General features: G+C 40.9%; 1 protein-coding gene across 2 annotated transcripts in view; it reads right to left on the minus strand.

The window, feature by feature from the left end:
* The window catches only part of cerkl (CERK like autophagy regulator), a 38,945-nt gene that overhangs the window by 17,539 nt on the left and 499 nt on the right, over window positions 1-20,907 (minus strand). The window contains exons 2-4 of one of the 2 annotated variants that reach the window (XM_015965955.3): window positions 19,153-19,262; window positions 8,214-8,444; window positions 158-289 (exon numbers count right to left, since the gene is read on the minus strand). In XM_015965955.3, coding sequence (XP_015821441.1) covers window positions 158-289; window positions 8,214-8,444; window positions 19,153-19,262 — 473 coding nt within the window. The remainder of the gene's footprint in view (window positions 1-157; window positions 290-8,213; window positions 8,445-19,152; window positions 19,263-20,907) is intronic. The other variant, XM_054746702.2, reaches the window with a different exon arrangement.

Consider the following 20,907-nt stretch of genomic DNA (forward strand, 5'->3'; position numbering starts at 1 on the left):
GATTTCGGTGATGTATCTTTTGATGGTGAACAAGAATAAATCTTCACATACGTTTTAATAACAAAACAAAATGTAAAAACTTTAAACAAAAATGAACTAAATTGAACTTCTGTGTTTGTTCCAGGTAGTATCATGCATGTGTGCTGAATGGGCAAACCTGTGATCTCAGTGCGAATGTCGGCCATCTTGAAGAGAGGAGCCACGTGTTCTCTGTAGATGTGAACGGCCTCCTTCTTGTGGCTGCTGGGGTTGATGAAAACCTTCAGATACCTTGGACGACTGCTGAAACCTGCACACACACACTAAACATTATACTGCAGCTAAGCACTAGGGGATGCTTGTTTTACATAAATAAAATTTATTTTCATTAGGAATGTGAGTGCATGTCAAATAAACAAGCACTTAGAGATTCATGTGAAGTCAGCCGTATGAAGGACATGGCTGGCACTTTCCTAAATTGCTAAGATGAATCCTTTTAGGTCTGTTTTTACAGGATTTGTGGATTTATACAAATACTCAAAAATCAAATTTGTAACAAACAAGCAATAATAATGACTGGACTTTTTGCTGCAACATGCTCAAAAATGATTGATACAGGGAGTGTGTGTTGTTTATAGCTCTGACTCAAGATTACAGACACACACACCACCCCCTGTGCAGATCATCATTAGGCAGATTTAAAAACCGCATTATGAATCCCTATAGACTATCTCAGATCAATACACACACCAGCTCCATTATCCAGCTCATGACTATAATCTGCTCCCAACAGGCCGTGACTTCGCCCTATTAATGACCCCGCATGCATACAAAAACTGCACCTCCCACCTTCACTCCATTGAGCTGACCAGGTTCTCCAGAGATCTTGTGAGGAGCCACCTGATACCTCAACCATGCGTCACCCCATAGGAACCCCAACCCCTAAACCCCAGCTCACAGTAGTACCAAAAAGGCAGCTCTGTCGCTCTGAAGGTCATATGCAGAGGGACTGATCTGCAACATCCAACTTGTTTCCTTAAATCATTGAATATTTAATAAAGATCAACCTGATGTGATGTATGATTCAAACAGAAAAACTAGCAAAGGGAAATTTAAACCATTGAAGAAATGGATCAACAAGGCAAAGTGGAGGAAACATGCAAACATGGACACAACAAAAACGACAGTCAAGATATTTGTTGTGAAGCAGCAGTGCTGTAACTTAACTCCTTCTATAAATGCAGGAGGTCCCATTTCCTGACCTCTTTAAGCTCCCAGGGTACAACAGGAATTTAAAATGACACATTATGGAGTTTGAGCTGTGGTTGTACATTAGCAAACGTTTGAATTCTTTTGTTGTCCACAGGGCTGTGGTGCACCGAGGGTCAGGCTCTCCCAAATGGACCAAATACTGAACAGCCTTACTGAATCTTACTTATGTTCTTGTGGTGCAAGGGTGCTGCTAATGCTCAAACACAGTAATACAAGAGGATGTTGGTCCATTTTGTTTCTACATTTCCCAGAAGAAAATGGACACAGGGATTTAAAGAGGTCAAACATTCATCAGATCATCTCTCAGCCTCAGTCAGTGGTGTTGCTATGGTGCTGATGAAGAGTTTCCATGGTAAACAATCCCATTGTTGTCATGAAGTAGTGTTGAGTTTCCAACAGAGGACTTAAGGCTGGACTGCTGAATGTTGTTGACAAAAACAAGAGACCGTCTGATGCTGGTGACAATATGATTATTTTGGGGTTTGAAATCACACAGAAAAACTGCAAGTAGTGACGTGACACCGTTCATGAACATACCTCCTGATAATGTAGCATTTTCCACCAGGGCTTGTCAGAAAGATTAAATAAAGGACCGTAAACAAGAGGACAAACACATACAACACGCTTTAAAGACCTGCGGATACCCGACATGGGCAATAAACAAAGGAAAACAACAAACAACAACAGAAAGAAAAGAACAACCAAAGCAAAGGACCAGAAACCCAGAAAGACAAGAACCAAAACCAGTGATAACCTTACCATACATCAAAGGCATAACAGAAAAAATAAGAGCAACAATGAAAAAACAACATAAACACACCAACAAAACCATACACAACAGTTAGAAACAGACTAGTACACCCAAAAGACTAAATACCAGCTGGACTTAAATGTGAAGTCATTTACGAAATCCCATGCAAACTCTGCAATAAAACATACATAGGAGAAACCGGACACCAACTCAACACACGAACAATAGAACATAGAAAGGAGTGCGAGAAAGAGGCAAGTCTAAAACACACAAGAGCAGCAAAACAAGAAGCAGAAAGTACAATAAAGAAGTCAGTCGTAACAGATCACTGCATAAGAGAAAACCATATAATGGACTGGGACAAGACAAGGATCATGAACACCGAACAACAGAAATACAAAAGATGGATAAAATAAGCTATCAAGATAAGGAGACGTGGATGTGGGACCATGAACAGAGATGATGGAGTTTACTCGTTGGATCGCACATGGGACTGCATTGTCGGAGAGGGGAGAGTGGGCAGCAGAGGGCGACAACGTCCTCTGCTGCCCACGGATAAACGAAGGAAGTGACGCCACCATCGGCGTCAGCCTGATGATGTTTGCAGCCGCAAACGAAACGTTGCTGTCAATTAAACCTTTTCTGTGTTTTAAAAAGAACTGAAAGATGGAAAGGACCACAGGTTGTACAAAAAAAACCCAGCAACATAATTTGTCTTTGAAGCTAGTTTCTCTTTTTTCTTGAATTTTATCTGCACGCATGACAACGATCATTTTTAAAAAAGCTGCAAGAGTCGACAAATGCGTCTTGAACCCTTGAATTTTCTTCTGCAATTGAGAAATGCAAGAAATGTCAGACAAATGTGTGTTGGCAAACAAACTGCAAATAGAATTGAGACAAAATGGATGAACTGCAACGAGAAAATTCAATAAATATTTCAAAAAATGCTTCATTTCCTTTGCAGTGATTTCCCCATGTGACCCAGCCAATTATAGAGCTCGCCACAGAAATGATCCTTGCACCAATTCAGTGAGAAACTACATTTTCTCTCACAAATTTGGCACAGTGAATGAGTGAATCCTAAACCACCTTTCATTAGGATACGTAAGATTTACCGGAAGCTCACAAAAATTCACGATGACTTGAAAACAGAAGAGATGCGAGCTGACATTAGCATCACTTACAGCTAACTCTTCTATTCAACAAATGATACAGATGCACTGTCTCATGTTCTATATCACTGGACTTGAAATTACTTATACAGGGATTTGAGACTCAGGTCACATTGCACTGGCAAAGCCATAAAGATAAACACATCTATTCATTTCTCCTCCTTGTTTGAGGTGTACTAAAAGTCTACATCCAAATGTTTGACTTTTATTGAATGAATGTGTGCTGCTGTTAAATAAATACGAATTTCCTGAAAAACTAACAAAGTCAACCTGAATGTGAAAATAGGAAGAGGAGTAGGCAGTTTGCTCTCATCCAGTCACCATGGATACGCACACGTTTACTGACTTATTAGTTAATATGTAACTCACAGCAGCACGCACACACACACACATGAAGGGTCATGAAGTTGTTTACAGAGACATCTTTGGATGGATCGGTCTTTATGTGAAAAGAGATTATATATATATATATATATATATATATATATATATATATATATATATATATATATATATATATATAAAGGATATGGTTAATAATTTGCTGCTTATGGATATAGTTGCTGGAATCTTAACCCTTTGATGCATAATGGTCACTACAGTGGACAGGTACTCAAAATTGTTATTACTTTATTTTTGCTATTAAGCACAGCTGTTGAAGACTTTATTGCATGTGAGCCCCTCCATTTGGACTTCAGTAAGTCAAGCCAACATATTTCATGTTCAGAATGCACGCTGTCTTCTGAGATGGACATGTAATAAATTATTTGTAAATTAACAAAATGTTACAAAAATTATTTGTTGAAATTTGTTTCATTCACACCTAAAGATGGATGAAAAAATTGTTTAAAAAATCATGGTTGAAGATTTCATAATTCATGCATCAGAGGGTTAAAGCTGATTTTTATAGACTGATGTAATGATTTTTTTTAAATCATCATCCGTTTACCAAGGTCAGCATTTCACTCTGATTGAAACACTTCTGAACTAAAACAATAGATATTTTATATCAGCAACATGCAAATGAAACAGACATGTGAACTGAGGAGATTTACGAGTTTAGCAGGGTCCCTAAAAAAGGAACATTAACTTTTCTAAAGGCATAAAGTGACACCGTTAGCCATACGTTAAAGCCAAACCCTCTACCCTTTATCAAATAAGTCCCATTCAAAACTACTGCATGAACAGGCTAAACTCTGGAGTAAAAAGCTAAAAGCTGAAAGATACATAAGAGGAAATTCAAAAGTGATGGACCCATTTGTTTTACAGCTGATGAGCCTGACTTCATTCAGTCTGAGTTTTTTCTCAGATCGGTTCAGTGACATGGAGCTTCAGCGTCACCAGACTGTAAGTCTGATGACTTGTTAAACAACCCCACCATCTTACCGTATCCATTCAAACAGCCTTTTCAATAAATCCTCATCTTTTGTAACCTTGACTGCCATTCACTTTCTGCACAGTACTCTGCAGCTGCTTCGCTCAGCAAATGGCATATAATGCTCTAGAAACAGGAAGTGTCTGCTCTCTGCTCACCATTGTGTCACTGAGAGTTCGGACCTCAAGGTTAAGAAGTGGTGATGGTGTCTGCAGCGGCGACGCCACAATTCATACAACAAAGGGCTTTTCACACTGACCTCTGGCTGGAAAATAGGCTTAATGTCCGCACAGCAGCAAAGCAACCTACTGTGTTTACCTTTCACATACTCCTCCAGAGCTGTGTTCAAAGTCACAAAGGCCGTCACAATTTGATGTGCGGTGTGACCACACGAGCTGACACTCGACCTGCGAGCCATTCATGCGAGTAAGTTTGAGGCTATGCAGTTTTAAAGAAGTTGTGACTTTGCTGCAGGACCTCAAAGGTAATCTTGTTTGATGGACAGACAGAAGCACAGTCAGACAGGTGACCAGCGATAACGTCTCAGACTGATGCCATGGTGAGAGAGCAACGCTAGCCCGAGTGTCAACTTTGACCTCCTCATTTAACGATAGCTTGTAATGTCTCTTTCGGGTCTGACGAAGCTGGATGAACAGAGAGGACCTGAAATGTAAAGTGCATTCATGCGAGTTAAATCCATACACACATTTCCATTGAGTAACTGTCAGCAGGGCACTGCCCACTACAGTCCACCTGCGAAACTAGCGCATGGGAAAGTCAATCTACACTAACATCCAGGACTTCATTTAAAAACAATGCCCTGACAGCAGGTGGCTGTGCTGTTGAGAAAGTTGATTATTATTAGGGTTAGGAAGCTAAAACATGGCTCATTTCTACAGACTGGACTGCATACTAACTGATGCGTTTAAACGATTACACCTGATTGCGCCTAAATTAAAACATCAGTAACTAGAACACACTTTAATGCAGAAATCTGTCATTGAACAGAAAAATTAGGATGAAATTTATTTAAAAAATGTCTAAATGCTAAATGTTACAGGTTTATTACAGAGCTTTCTGAACCAATCTGATGCACAATGAACAAAAAGCAACAACATTTTAGGAACAAACTTTAAGAACGTTTCATGTTTGTAAATTCTTCAGATGCTGTGAAATAAAATATTTTAGAGGAATGTTTTTAACTTTCCATCTAAAAATAATGCATTGATGTCAGGAGTCTTTTGAAAAACTAATTCTTAGGTAATAAAGATTTAATAAAAACATTTAGCTGACCCAGTCTTTAAGTTAGTCTTTAGTTGTTGGCACAGGAGTTAAGTGCTCGCCCCGTAATCGGAAGGTTGCAGGTTCGAGCCCCGCTCAGTATGTCGCTGTCGTTGTGTCCTTGGGCAAGACACTTAACCCACGTTGCCTGCTGGTGGTGGTCGGAGGGACCGGTGGCGCCAGTGCTCGGCAGCCTCGCCTCTGTCAGTGCGCCCCAGGGCAGCTGTGGCTACATCGTAGCTCATCACCATCAGTGTGTGAATGTGTGTGTGAATGGGTGAATGACTGGTTGTGTTGTAAAGCGCCTTGGGGGGTTCCAGGACTCTAGAAGGCGCCATATCAAATACAGGCCATTTTGTTAAAATGAAATGAAACAGATTTTTTACTTTGTTAGCAGGACAGGGAAGCTGAAGCTCGATGTTCATTTTTGATAAATAATAAAATCTGCATGAAACTGTTTTGTATTTGTGCAGCAAAAATAGTTTTATAAAATAAATCCATCACGAGTTTATGTAGATGGTTCTTTAGCTAATCTCTCCTGCAGACAGTATGATTCAACTGCTGACAGCACATAAATACTGCTAAATGTGTGTGTGTGTGTGTGTGTGTGTGTGTGTGTGTGTGTGTGTGTGTGTGTGTGTGTGTGTGTGTGTGTGTGTGTGTGTGTGTGTGTGTAATCTGTGCGTCTTTGTTCTACTGGATTATCAGATAAGACATCCGGTCTGATGTAACTGTGAATCACCTTTTAAAGCGAGTAAAGACAGTAAAATTTTATTATGAGCTGAAAGCAGTGCTTAGCAGAATCACAAGATGCATCTTAAGGTTAAATAAATAAACAAATAAGTAAATAAATAAATAAATCATGATCAAAGGCTCCTGGTAGAAGATCCTAGGTGCATTTAATGATACTTTTGGGCAGGCTGCATCTTGTCAAACACAGGGTTTTGTAGATGTATTTTAAAGGGGCCATACCATGGAAAAGCCACATTTTGGAGCTTTTTTGCATGTAATATTGTTATTTCGTCATGAAAAATACCCCCATGCCCATGTTTGACTGCACTCATGCATTTTCCAGTTTTAGCTTCACATTTTGAATTGTGATTTGAAATTCCCGAAACAGCATATGTCGCTCTATCTTCCTGTTCCCAACATCAGGCCCTGCTCCGCTCCCGGAAGTGGAACCAGTGTCCTGTGGCAGACTTGGTGGTCTAGTGGTAAGTATGCTGGGCAGGTGTGCAGGTTCACATCCCGGTGTCAAAAGTAACTTTTTTCTTCTTTTTTGGCTAAACTTGCAGGGATGATGTTTTTAACCCTTTATTGGCAAACTGTTTAAAATATAAAGGCTAATCTTTTTTTTTGTTTTTTGCTTTCTTTGTTTATTTAGCCAGTGTGAGTCCATGTGAGGTGAGCAGAGTAAGTCAACTAAAATGCTGCTTGGAAATGACCAAATTCAAAGATGTTTAGAGACACAAAGTTTTTTGCACAAAATAATGAACAAAACTAAAATATAAAAAAATGAAATCTGTTTCAGTTGACTAAATAAATTACTGCCCACACCACCGAGATTCGAACCCACGTCAGCACACAGCAATACGGAGATGACAGAAAGGTGCCTTTACTAATGAACTACCGTAGCCAATACAGTAATAAGCTTGCCTAAGATGCTGTTCTCGGAGCAGGCATGGACGGAGTTTCCCTGAAACAAAGAGTTTTATTTCCAGGTATAAATTCAGGCTGACTAAAATAACTCTTATTTAAGATAACTGACATCTCAATGGTGCCAACGGCATATATTGTGCCTACCTTTGATCGCAAAGGCTTAAAGTAGCATAGCTTTTAACATTCTAGGATCTTTGGTTTCCTATTTCAGTCAGCTATTACTGTGTTTATTCTTCAAGACTCCCTCTCCCAGAATCAGATCTTCTGCGTCAATACCTTTATTTTATATTTTATAACCAACTTAAACCTTAATGGTTTAAACAAAAATTAAAAATAGCATACTAGCTTATCTGTTACCTGCTGTGAATATGAATTTGCACATATATCACAACTAAATAACTTAAATAAAAAAACAACAACATCTGATTGCAGTTAGCAATAAAACGGGTCATTTAAAGTGGTGTTACATTTCAGTTTATGTATCTGAAGAAAATGACGCTCATGCACTGACCAACAGCATTACTCAGCAGTGTGTGTCTATAATCACCTTATGCATTCACTGACTCATGTTTCCATTGTTCCAGCTTATGTAACCCATCCATCTATAGATATTTATTAATCTGGATTTTCTTTGAGGCCATCAGGTGTAATCTTCATTCTGAGGACCGTTTGCATAATAATTATATTATTTTTTTAATGGCAAAAAAGATGGCTGCATATCTACCTGTGAGCAGTTCTTTCAAGGTGTTATACCAGGTGTGCGTGTGTTCTGCAGAGGCATTATGGAGGTGGAGTGTGTCCTCCTCCAGCGCCCTCCCTCTCTTCTTGCAGCAGAAGAGAGACACACCAAGAACGGCTCCCCCTAACTGCTGACCTGCTGCTCGTCGCTTCTTCACCTTCACAGCGAACACGTCCCGCATCAGCAGCACGCCTGTCTGCAGCACGCTCGCCTCACCTGCACAAGGAAACATGCAACACGTGAGCTCAACATGCTTCAGAAGACAAGTGCTGCACCGTGCAGATTAACGGGGCACATAGGAATTTGATGTGTTTATAGTTTATTACTGATGGATTCAGTCAGATTCATCTTTCAATCTTCAGAAGATAACGGCAGCTTTGCACATACAACACACTGAATTACAAACACATGACATAGCAGGTGGACAAACATCTGCAGAGGAAATAAATAACTTCTAAATGATTAGTTTTAATCCACTCTAATCAACAAAAACATTGGGTCAGTGATTTATCCTTTCAGATTTAAATATGAATCCTAACAGCAAGCTGCAAACAAAAACTGCAGCAGGAGGAGGCAGAAAAAACACCTGAGGGTGGACAGATTCATCAGGAAACACTTCTAAATGATTATTGATGATTAACCTCTCCTCTTTCAAAGACCCTCTTGCTGTTATCAAACACCAAATAACCCAAATCATCTGCCCTCGTTCCCCCAGAGAGCCCAACCTCCATATGCTGAGGTCACAGTTCATGTGCTACACTGATCTGTTGTTGCTGCTCTTTCTCCACATGTGGTGCTCAGTGGATGTTGAACATATTCAAATCGACATTCTGGAAACAATCAGAGCTTCTAGGAAATAATCTAAATACAATCAGAGTGAATTACGACTGGCCTTCACAACTAATCTGATTGTTTTATCTATTTTCTTGTTGAGACTCGATATGTTTGAAGGTGGTAAAACCTCTATATGCTGCTAAAACACACACACACACACACTAAAAGGCTCAAATGACGATGAAGAGCAGCAGATTAATCTCTATGCTGCCAGTTAATAAAAACTTTAATGTTTTTTCTCTTTCTATCAGAATTAGAAACCAAATGTGAGGAAGATGTTCTCCACCCAAATCAATAGAGATGATTCTGATATGTGCTGACAGAACCTACAGAGATGCTACAAACACACACACACACACACACACACACACACACACACACACACACACACACACACACACAAACCGGTTGTTTCCAGATGGAGGTAAGTTTCCAATAATGACCACAAACTCCACAGTGCCAACACACACACACAGCGGCAGTCCAGTCTCATGTTGACAGGGCCATGTGGTCGCTGTTGGGAGTTTTGGATAATAGTTCACACTAAGACACACACACACACACACACACACACACACACACACACACACACACACACACACACACACACACACACACACACACACCACACACACGTTTATGCTTCAAACACTGTGCAGGACAATCATTCGTTTCCTGCTTCAGAAAAATAATCCTAACTGTAAATATAATGTAAATTTTTTTCTTACAATTTCCTTTTTAGGATTTCCTCTATAACTAAAAGGTCAGTCCCTGCAAAGTGCCCTTTAGGGTTAGGGGTTAGTCTCTATCATCTGGTCTTAGAAGTCCAATGTCCTGCAGTTTTTGGATAACTTAATGGCCTTTCCACAACTTTATGAATGTGGGACGTAATTTAACTGTTTGATCAACTTATTAATTTAACCAGATTGCTGCAGCTGGAGGTGCTGGAGGCTTAACGAAGGAGGTTGCAGGTTTGAATACTTTCTGATGGAGTTAAAATGCTCTTTCCATGCATGTGTGGGTTTTCTCTAGATGATCTGGTTGTCTCCCACAGACCTAAAACATGCATTTTAGGTCACTTTTGTCACTTTGGGATAAATATCAGTAAAATGAATAAACAAAATAAATATTTTAAGCAGGCGTGTTGGAATGTGGAACCCATAAAACAAGCAGGATAGATGCCTGTGTGCCTTTGGATGAAATTTATAATAAAATGATTTTTTTTATTCAATTAACAAATATCCATCATCCATCCATCCATCCATCTATCTATTGTCCATTCATCCATCTATTTTTCTCTGCTTTGGGTCAGGTCGCAGGGTAGGGTGACCAGATCCCAACTTGCCAAATGTGGGACAACGTGAAGTTCCAATGTAATGAGAAAAAACAAAACAAAACGTATATTCTGCCTTTGAGCCCTAACATTACTGTTACATATACATAAAGCGATTATTCTTATTATCATCATATATTTCTTGTATATATTTTATTTGAATTCAACATGAACAAGCATACAGCAAAAGCTTTACTATTTCACAGTTCCTCTCAAGTTACCACAACATAACGCAGGCTCTTTGGGCCTTCTGTAGTGGCTCTGATCATAATTTTAATAATATAGATAGGCCCACAATAATAAAAAAAAAAAATGCAGGTTTAAGCAGCTTTTCAGAGTTTTCATTGAATGTTTTCCAGAACAGAATGACAGTAAAACAACCAGTACTATTTTTGAGATGTTTTTATGTTTGTTTTTAATTAATTTTCCACTAAAATCAGCATCTCATTGAAAAAAATCCATATTTTAGTGCTTTTTTTTTTTTACAATTCAGAAACAAAATGTTTTTTTAAACATGACAACAAATCTCTTCTAATTTTAGGTGAGAGAATAAACAAACATCAGATTATAATCTCTAAAAAGTTCAGATCTAATCTAATAAAAGTTTCTTGGAGTTACTTTTTGCCTCAAATTTCTGAGAATAAGTGATGAAAGCTTCCATTTATTGTCTCATTATTTCTTTACTGTGCTTTAAGGGGCTCAGCATGTACGCAGGTATCTGAAACCGCAGCACCTTGTCTGTGTTAGAGCCTCCATTGTGTTTATCATGGACCTGTCTAATTACTGGAAAACCTGCTTTTGACCTCTTCATATCAGACTCCGCGCCGAGACATGAAAAATGACTCAGAAACAACAAAGACTCTGTCGAGTATCTCTGAACACTTTTAATTCACGAGTTTACAGCCTTTTCTCCTCCGCGCTCACTAACGCTTGTTTTGGTGGTTCGGGCGCGCTCCACACACGCTCCGGTTCTGCGATAAGGTCCCGCCTCCATTTGACAGCAACAGGCAGATTTATCCAGTTTCTTTTATAAGATTGAAACTCGAAATGGGAAACTGTCAATAATGCGGGAAATGAGTCTTAATTTGCGGGACACTTGAAAAGTTATGAAAATGTGGGACTGTCCCGCTTCTGGTCACCCTATCAGGGGGAGCCTAAGCAGGGAGGCCCAGACTTTCTTCTCCCCAGCCACTCGGGCCAGCTCCTCGAGAGATATTCCAAGGCGTTCCATGGTTAGCTGAGAAACATAATCCCTTCCGCGTGTCGTGGGTCTTCCTTTATGTCTCCTCCCAGTTGGACCTGCCTGGAAAACCTCACCAGGGAGGCGTCCAGCAGACATCCTAACTAAATTCCCGAGCCACCTCAACTGGCTCCTCTCGATGTGAAGAAGCATGGATCTACTCTGAGACCCTCCTGGATGATCGCGTTTCTCACCCTATGGGAGAGCCCAGCCACCCTTTGAAGAAAACTCACTTCTGCCGCTTCTATCCATGATCTCATTATTTTGGTCTTTACACAAAGCTCGTGACAAATAGGTGAGGGTAGGAACGTAGTTCAACTGGTAAATCAACAGCTTCAATATTTTGGCTCGACTTTCTCTGCCAAGACAGACTGGTACAATGCCAGTAGACAAATATTCTCAAGAATGTTTTCAATCATTTTTGGAGTCATCTACATAATAGGTTGAAAATGTACATTTTTCCAATAATTGTGTTTCAGTCAAAACTTCTACAAGTGACACTTTACATTATGTCAGGGGTAATAAATGCCAAACAGTATAACTGCAGCCGGCATTTAATTCATACCGCTAACAATGTTTACTCTGTACATAGTTTTCATTTTCAGGCCACCACCTGTTTGTGTGGGACAAGAGCCAACCACAATTAGATCGTGAGACTTTGCTACCTCCGCCACATAAATCACATTGGAAAAATGGGACAAATGACCATAAAATCTCATATTTGTTGTCAAGTTTAAATAATCAGTTTATCTGTTGTGCATGCTTTTGGATGAAGCGGAAACACACAGAGGTGCAATTAGGAGACTCCACACAAAAAAAATCAGGATTCTAATCAGGTACTTATTTAGTGTGAGGAAAGGGCAATGTATTTATTTAAATATAAACAGCCAAAACTTCAATTTACACATCTGTAACAAAAACGAAAACACAGTGTATTTGTATGTGAGTGTGTGTGTGCGCGCACGAGTGTGTGCTTGTCTGATAGCTCAGGTTTCAATAAGCTGATAAAGAAACCCGAATAATTCAAAAATTACACTAAACAACAGATGATCCATTTATATTGAATATCTCATCAAAACGCGCGTGCGCACACACACACACACACACACACACGCACACAACATGCTGATAGGCTGGCTATATGTATGTGTGTGTTAATCTCCTCACACTGCGAGACTCTAATAACCCCCCATGGGCTGAACCAACTGTTCTCTAGTACTGCCAGCACACACACACACACACACACACACACACACACACACACACACACACACACACACACACACACACACACACACACAGTGCTGGCTTGATGACATTAGCTTGGATGAATCACAACAAAACAGATTGGCTTCAGGCACTCACGCACGCGCGCGCACGCACACACACACACACACACGCACGCACGCACACACACACACACACGCACACACACACACACACCTTCATCCTGCTTCACTAAGCAGTTCTCTCTGAATGGATTTCCACTAGAACTTTTCCACACAACAGGACTTTATTTAAATATGAGTAAACCAGCGGCTGTTAGTATCCATCGGATCTTGCATTTCATTATTCTGGTTGATCCTTTTTGTAAGCTAGAGACTTAGCTGAAACACAACGTGTGAGATGGTCGAGAATCGAGAGTGACCAATATTGGTTTGTCTATTAATCTCAGTTTTGTTTTTTTCTAATAACCAAATACTGAATCCTAATTCTTTGCACTGAACATTTAATGCAGTAGTAAAATCAAACATTTAACCAAAGTTAATCAAACTAATCAATCAATAAAACAGGTCAATAAAAAGATATGTCATTTGACAATAATGTTTTTGAGCATTTATTAAAGAGACATTATGGAAGTTTGACAGCCAAAACATGTATAGAAATAATAAATCTCTTCTTCATCCTGCAATGCCCTGGTCCTGTAGAATGAGCCCTGGCATTTTTACTGTGATTGCCTGTTTTTCTGTAAAATCACAGAAAAAGAGAGCTGCTCGGGTCGAGCAGGCTGCTTCATGCACGTTCACGCTCAGGCATAGCCCGTAGCATTTGCTATCAGTAGCTTTAGCAGCAGAGAGTGAGGTAGTGCCAACTGAGCGACTTTGTTGCTGTTCCTAACGCCTAGTGATGAACCTAGCTACATTTCTGAGGACCCTTAGCTACTTTCTGTACAACTTTCTTCTAGATATTTCCTGCAAATTAGCAACAAAATTTTCACTCCGAACCGTTCTTTGAACGTTGTTTCAGGTGTCATCAAGGATATAAATGTTACAGATACAAAAGACGCCACTGGTGCTTTTCACCTAGTAAGACGTCAAACTCTCAGGCAGAAAACCCGGGTTCGATTCTGAATGTGAACATAGTGTATTTAGAGTTTCTTTTTTACATTAATGGTTTTTTTTTTTTTACAGTAAGATGCCCAAATTTTTATTTGAGACTCGCCGAACGGCATTGAATTCACAGATAAAAAAGATGTGGGTTCAACTTTCATTTAGGAACAATTTTTCAAGCAAGGGAAGGGAATGATCTGAGCATGCAGGAGGACTGACCCATCATAAACCTTTGTCAGCTGTGCTGAAGAGAAAGGTACAGAACCAAATTATTTAATTAATTAGCTGCGTGTTCTCCTGTCCTCTGTCCTCCGGGCCACACACACACACACACACACACACACACACACACACACACACACACACACACACACACACACACACACACACACACACAGATACACACCTTTTCGAAGGTTGTCTTGTATTTCCTTTATCATTGTGGTGAAATGTGATCAGCCTGGTAAATAGGTTTCATAGTGTTCTGGATTGAACTTCTTGATCGCCGAACATGGACAGGGATCTCGTGTCCGTTACCAGCATGTTCAAAATGTCCTCCGTCAGGACGTTGGCTTGTTGCGGTGTGCACGTGTTTGGCCTTGTAAGAAACTTGTCCATTGTAGAAGAAGAGCGCTTTTTTTTAGCGTTGTAACGTAGCGTGATAAAATTAATCATTAGCATTTGTAACATCAGAGCAAATACGTGACATACATACGTGTAATCACTTAAACATTCTCCCTCTCCTGATAATAACGCTTTACTTTCTTTGACATTGAATGTGTTACTACTAGTTTACCTGTTTAATTATAGATTCTCTAGGATAAATACAATAAAGTTTATCTCTCACCAAATAGAATATTTACTAAGAAATCATAATGTAACCATAGAAACACTACTTGGTATATTTGTGGTGTAGATGTGTGTGTGTGCATGCGCGTGTGTGTGTGTGTGTGTGTGTGTTTGTGCGTGTGTGTGTGTGTCCTCTGTCTTCTCCATCCCCAGTGAGTCATGGTAGATGGCTGCTTATACTGAGTCAGGATCCTCTGGAGCTTTCTTCCTGTTAAAAGGGAGTCTCCACTGTCTCTACATGCTTGCTTAGTATCAGGATTACTGTAAAGACTCTGACTCTAGTCAGTGACTCAATGTAATTTGCTGGGTTCCTTATATAGGAAACGTTTTTACTGATTGGCTTAATCAACATCACCGCTGCGGTCGGTAACTGATGGCGCCTGTGCTTGGCTTAGCCGCTGTCACCGGCCACTCTTTCAAACTTTTCTCCTCCACTAACCTCCTCTTTTCCACCTTGCTCCGGTCTGCGATCCTCTTCAGTAGTGTCCCTGCTACCATCTTCTATGATCGCCAGACTCTTTTGTCCTTCCGTTCGTTCACGATCGCCCAAAATGCATCGAGGACGTACCTCCCTGTTTGTTTATCTGAGTGACGCACTGGCCTAGAGCCAAACAACGATCCCAACCTGCGCACCTCCAGCGATGTTTATCTGGTCCCAGGAAAATGTAGGAGGAAAAGAGGTAAACGAGCAGAAATCCAGGTGAGAATAAGACTTCTCTTAAAGCGTGGTTTATCTAGTAAACATCGGCGTGATCTTCTAGCTTCTCTTCCTTTGTCTGGCGACTTGAGCGCCACTTCAGCATTCCCGCCAGGCCGCGTTGCGGCGCGGTTCATCCGTCCAAGTTTTTTAAGGTCGGTTTATCCTCATTCCTCAGTGGTTTCTCCTCCTGTTCCCTCCATAAGTGGTTTTTATAAACACCGTGGATCTAACCCTGCTAATTTACGTCCACTAACTCCAGCTGTTTCTGTAGTTTCTGATTCCTCCTCCTCACTCAGCATGGCTCTATTAAATACCCGCTCTGTTAACAATAAGACCTTCTTGCTCAATGATTTAATTCTCTCTAAAAACCTGGATTTTCTGTTTCTGACTGAAGTTTGGCAGCAAACATCTGATTATTCTGCTCTGATTGAACTTTGCCCGAGTGGTTATTCTTTTCTTAGCCAGCCCCGGGGTTCTGGTCGTGGTGGAGGCCTAGCTGTTGTTTTCAGAGACCACCTTCCATGTAGCTCTACAACATATGGTCACTTTACTTCCTTTGAACTGCAGCTGATTAAAGTCGGGCGTAAGGACCCGTTCTACTGTGCTGTGGTTTATCGTCCACCTGGTCCAAACAGTTCTTTCCTTCAGGAGTTCAGTGACTTTCTATCCTCCACTGTGAAGCTGTCCAGACTGGTGATTGTTGGTGACTTTAACGTCCACGTTGATGATCCCTCTGATCACCTTGCCATGAATTTCTCCAGCCTTATGGACTCCTTCAGCTTTACCCAGCATGTTTCTGGCCCCACACACACCAGGGGGCACTCTCTGGACCTTGTTTTTACCCTGAGTCTAAATGCTGACAGTGTTTGTCCTGAGGACGTTTATATTTCAGACCACCATTGCATTTTCTTTAACTTGTCAGTTTCTGCGTCCCCACCTCCTGCTCGCCGTATGGTTAGTTCTCGTTTTCTTAATGAGAGCACAACTAGCAAGTTTTCTGCTGCTTTTGATCCACCCTGTTCTTCTGATAACGACCCAGATTCCTCAACTTCTCCGTTTAACGAGCACTGCCTCTCCATTCTGTACAACATCTGTCCTGTCAGAACCAGATCAGTTCCTGCAGTGAACCCTATTCCTTGGTTTAATGACAGCCTTCGCAGCCTGAAGCGCCAATGCAGAAAAATTGAGCACTTGTGGAAGAAAACCCATCTCCACGTCCATCTGCTGCACCTAAAGGATCTTCTGTCATCCTTTATCTCTGCAGTCAGAGACGCGAGGGTTTCCTACTTTTCCAACCGGGTGTCCCAGAGCAAAGGGAACCCCAAGGTGCTGTTTAACACCATCAGCAGCATCGTCTCTCCTGCCTCAACTACAGCCTCCATCCACTCTGTTACAGACTGTGAGAACTTTCTGTCTTTCTTTGTGGACAAAGTCAATAAGATTAGATCTAGCATCTCTCCTTCAGCCTTATCGCTGCCTCTCCTGACTCCAACCAGGCCCATCATCCTAGATAGCTTTGCTCCAGTTTCTTTGCCTGAGTTAACCAAACTAGTTAACTCTATGAAGACCTCTGCATGCCCGCTCGACATCTTACCCTCATCTTTGTTTAAAAGTGCTTTTCAGTCCATCGGTCCCAGCGTGCTCTCTATAATTAATGCTTCTCTGGTTTCTGGTCAGTTCCCTGCTTACTTTAAGAACACTGTAATCCACCCGCTTCTTAAAAAAACGAGTCTTGACCCCTCTCTCCATAGCAGCTTCAGACCCATCTCTAAACTTCCATTCATCTCCAAGATCTTGGAAAAGGTTGTGGCTAAACAACTCACAGCTGCTCTTGATGAACATAACATCTATGATAGCTTCCAGTCAGGTTTTCGTAGAGCTCATTCTACTGAAACAGCTCTTCTTAGGGTCTCTAATGACCTTCTGACTCACAGTGATGCAGGGGACTGTTCTGTTCTGGTTCTGCTGGACCTGACTGCAGCCGTTGACACTGTTAACCATCAACTGCTACTGGAGAGGCTGAGAGACTGGGTAGGCCTATCAGGAACTGCTTTGGAGTGGTTCTCCTCTTATCTTTCTGAGCGCTCCTTTTCTGTGGCCATCTCTAAGTTTAGGTCCCCCACCACCTCCCTTACCCATGGTGTCCCACAAGGTTCTGTGCTGGGGCCTCTGCTCTTCCTCCTCTATCTGCTTCCTCTTCAGCACATCATGAGCTCCTTCAAAGGAATCTCCTACCATCTTTATGCAGATGACATCCAACTGTACATCTCCTTTAAGCCCCATGAGATGTCTAAGTTGCAGCTGTTACACACCTGCTTAGACTCTATCAAAACCTGGATGGCTCGGAGATTTCTACAGCTGAATGAAGATAAGACTGAGATCCTCATCTGTGCCCCAGACAAGCTGGTTCCCAAAGTCAGAGACTCTCTTGGCCAGCTTGCTACTCACACTAAACCTTCTGTCAGGAATCTTGGTGTGACCTTTGACCCAGCTCTCACCCTGGATTCTCATGTCAGTTCTCTTGTTCGCTCTTCCTTCTTCCATCTCAGGAACAATGCTAAGCTGAGTCCCATTCTGTCCCGCTCTGAACTTGAGACAGTTCTCCACACCTTCATCTGTAACTCTCTTTTCACGTGTCTGAGCAGAACCTCCCTGAACCGTCTACAGGTGATTCAGAATGCCTGTGCTCGGCTTCTGACCAAGTCCTCCAAACACACCCACATCACCCCGCTTCTCCTCCAGCTTCATTGGCTGCCAGTCAACTTCAGGGTTCATTTCAAGATCCTGGTTCTGGTCTATAGGGCCTTACATGGACAAGCACCATCTTACATTGGTGATCTTCTTAGTCCCTACACCCCCAGCAGGTCCCTGAGGTCCAGTGATCAAAGCCTACTGGTTGTGCAGCACCAGGCTAAAGACCAAAGGTGACAGATCATTTGCTGCTGTGGCCCCCAGACTCTGGAACTCTCTCCCCCTGAGCCTGACATCAGTGGACTCAGTGGTCTCCTTTAAAAAGCAGCTGAAAACTCACTTGTTCAAGCTGGCTTTTGTATGACCTTCTTCACCACTCTCTCTATATTCTGCTCTCCCCACCTATTCCACCTTCCTCAGGATCCACTGATTTCCCTCTTTCCTGTTCACTCTCTCTCTTTCTTAACATTTTTAAATCACAATTGCCTATTTTTTGCTCATTTTAAATATATTTTTAAACATTTTCTAATGCTTTTTTATATTTCTACATTTTTGTGAAGAACTTCGTGATTTTTATCTTGAGAGGCGCTATAGAAATGATACTTTCTTCTTCTTCTTCTTCTACTTTCTTCTTCTTCTTCTTCTTCTTCTTCTTCTTCTTCTTCTTCTTCTTCTTCTTCTTCTTCTTCTTCATGAACTGACCTGTATTGGAATGTTTACTGTGTGAAGTGCCTTGAAATGACTCTTGTTGTGATTTGGCGCTATATAAATAAACTTGAATTGAATTGAAGCAAGCTGGACCATCCTTCATGCAAGTGGAGGATCCACAACTTTGCATGGATGAAATGCCAATGTTTATTAGAGTAAAAGAAGGTGATCTGCACCCCAATAACACAAAAACATGCAACTGTTGGACAATTTGTCAAGCTCTCCTTGTAGCTACTGACCTGTGGGACTCTCTGGGACAACAGGGGTCCAGGTTAGTCGGGTCTGCGTGAGCAAGACATCATGACTCTTTTTCTCCACCTTGAAGATTCCCCGCAGCAACACCCTGTCACTGACACATAAAAACGCACAGCAACACAACACCAGACATCATTTACTAATACATATTGATTAATTTACAGTTGGATCAATCACTAAGTGTTACAACCCTAGTGTGGTAGGTGGTTGTGGAAGGAGGGGCAACATAATAACTGGAGGGAAAAAAGGGGAGTATAAATAAAAATGTTTTTTTTTTAATTAACAAAAGTGTAAACACAAACTCTCATTCCTGGATGGAAAATATAACAGGAGCTAAGGTTTAATTTACCCGGATCAAAAAGTGAACGAAGGCGACGGGGAAGAACTCAAAACATCTGAGGCAAAAGGCCTCAGAGAAGAAAACTTAAGTACAATTAATTCAAAGTAACTAAAGTAGTAACGACCGTGATTATCGATTCACGTAGAAATGAACAAATTCAGACTGATCAGACATCAGAGGGTTTGAAACTCATATCATGTGTGATAACTAGGGATGCACAATATATCTGCATCAATATCAGTATCGGCCAATGTTAGTAATCTTTTAACATATCGGTATTGGTGAGATAAATAAAACTTGGCCGATTTTAACTACCGATATTCTTTCTATCTTGTTTCCATTTATTTATCTGTTTCAGAGGATAAGGGGGGTGATGTGTATTTGTTTAGTGACAGTGATTGTAATTATCTCAGAAGAGTAAATGTGTGTGATGTGTGTAGATGATAACGTAAATTCAGCTTAAATAATTTTCATTTTATACAAAATCTGCTGATTTTAGAAGCATTAATGTCAGTATATCAGTATCAGCAAATATCAGCCATAACAGCGATATTAACTCATTCACTGCCATTGACGTCTAAAGTCGTCATTTTAGATCCAACCGTTCACTGCCAATGATGACTAAAGTCGTCATTTTAGATCCAACCGTTCACTGCCAATGACGACTAAAGTCGTTATTTGCATTTTTTTTTACTGTTTGAGCATCAGAACAAGCCCCCGCGATGAGAGAACAAGCCGATCTTCATCCGCATATGTCACACGTCACGTGATTAGGAAGCAGACCATCCATGTGTTAGGAGATTGTTTTGGGCCGTTCCTGTAAAAAAGTGAGGCGCGAACCGGAAAAGCGTCTGCCGATCACAATTCAACAACGGATTATGAAAGAACGGATAACGCTCGAAACACACAGATTCTTCCTGATTTAAGAGGTGATTCTCCTCTTTGTTTTGGTTGTTTTGGCGTCGACATCATCCTAGTGCGCAATGTTCTGCGGCTCTTAAAAAAACAATAAAAATGGTGAGAAACGCTGGGAGCGAAGGCCGTTAACGATCAGGAAACGGCTGGCAGTGAATGAGTTAATATCGGTATCGGCCCCAAAATTTCATATCGGTGCATCACTAGTAGTAACAGAACATTAAATTCCAACATTCCTACAAATTAAGTTGCAAAGTTCAAACAACTGATAGTTTCTGATAAGAGTTACTGACTTACTGACCAGAATCTGACATTCTGATAAAACAGAAATGTATTAATCAATCAACATTACCTGATGCACTGATTCCCAGTGCAACTGCAAAGGTGTCTCTGCATGTTTAATATTAAACGTACTAATTAACTAGTCAAGTTCCAATCAGAAGCACAACAATGATGAACAAGTGATGAATATAATTTAAATGTA

The sequence above is a fragment of the Nothobranchius furzeri genome, chromosome 14 (assembly GCF_043380555.1).
Source record: "Nothobranchius furzeri strain GRZ-AD chromosome 14, NfurGRZ-RIMD1, whole genome shotgun sequence".
NCBI classification, from domain to species: Eukaryota; Metazoa; Chordata; class Actinopteri; order Cyprinodontiformes; family Nothobranchiidae; genus Nothobranchius; species Nothobranchius furzeri.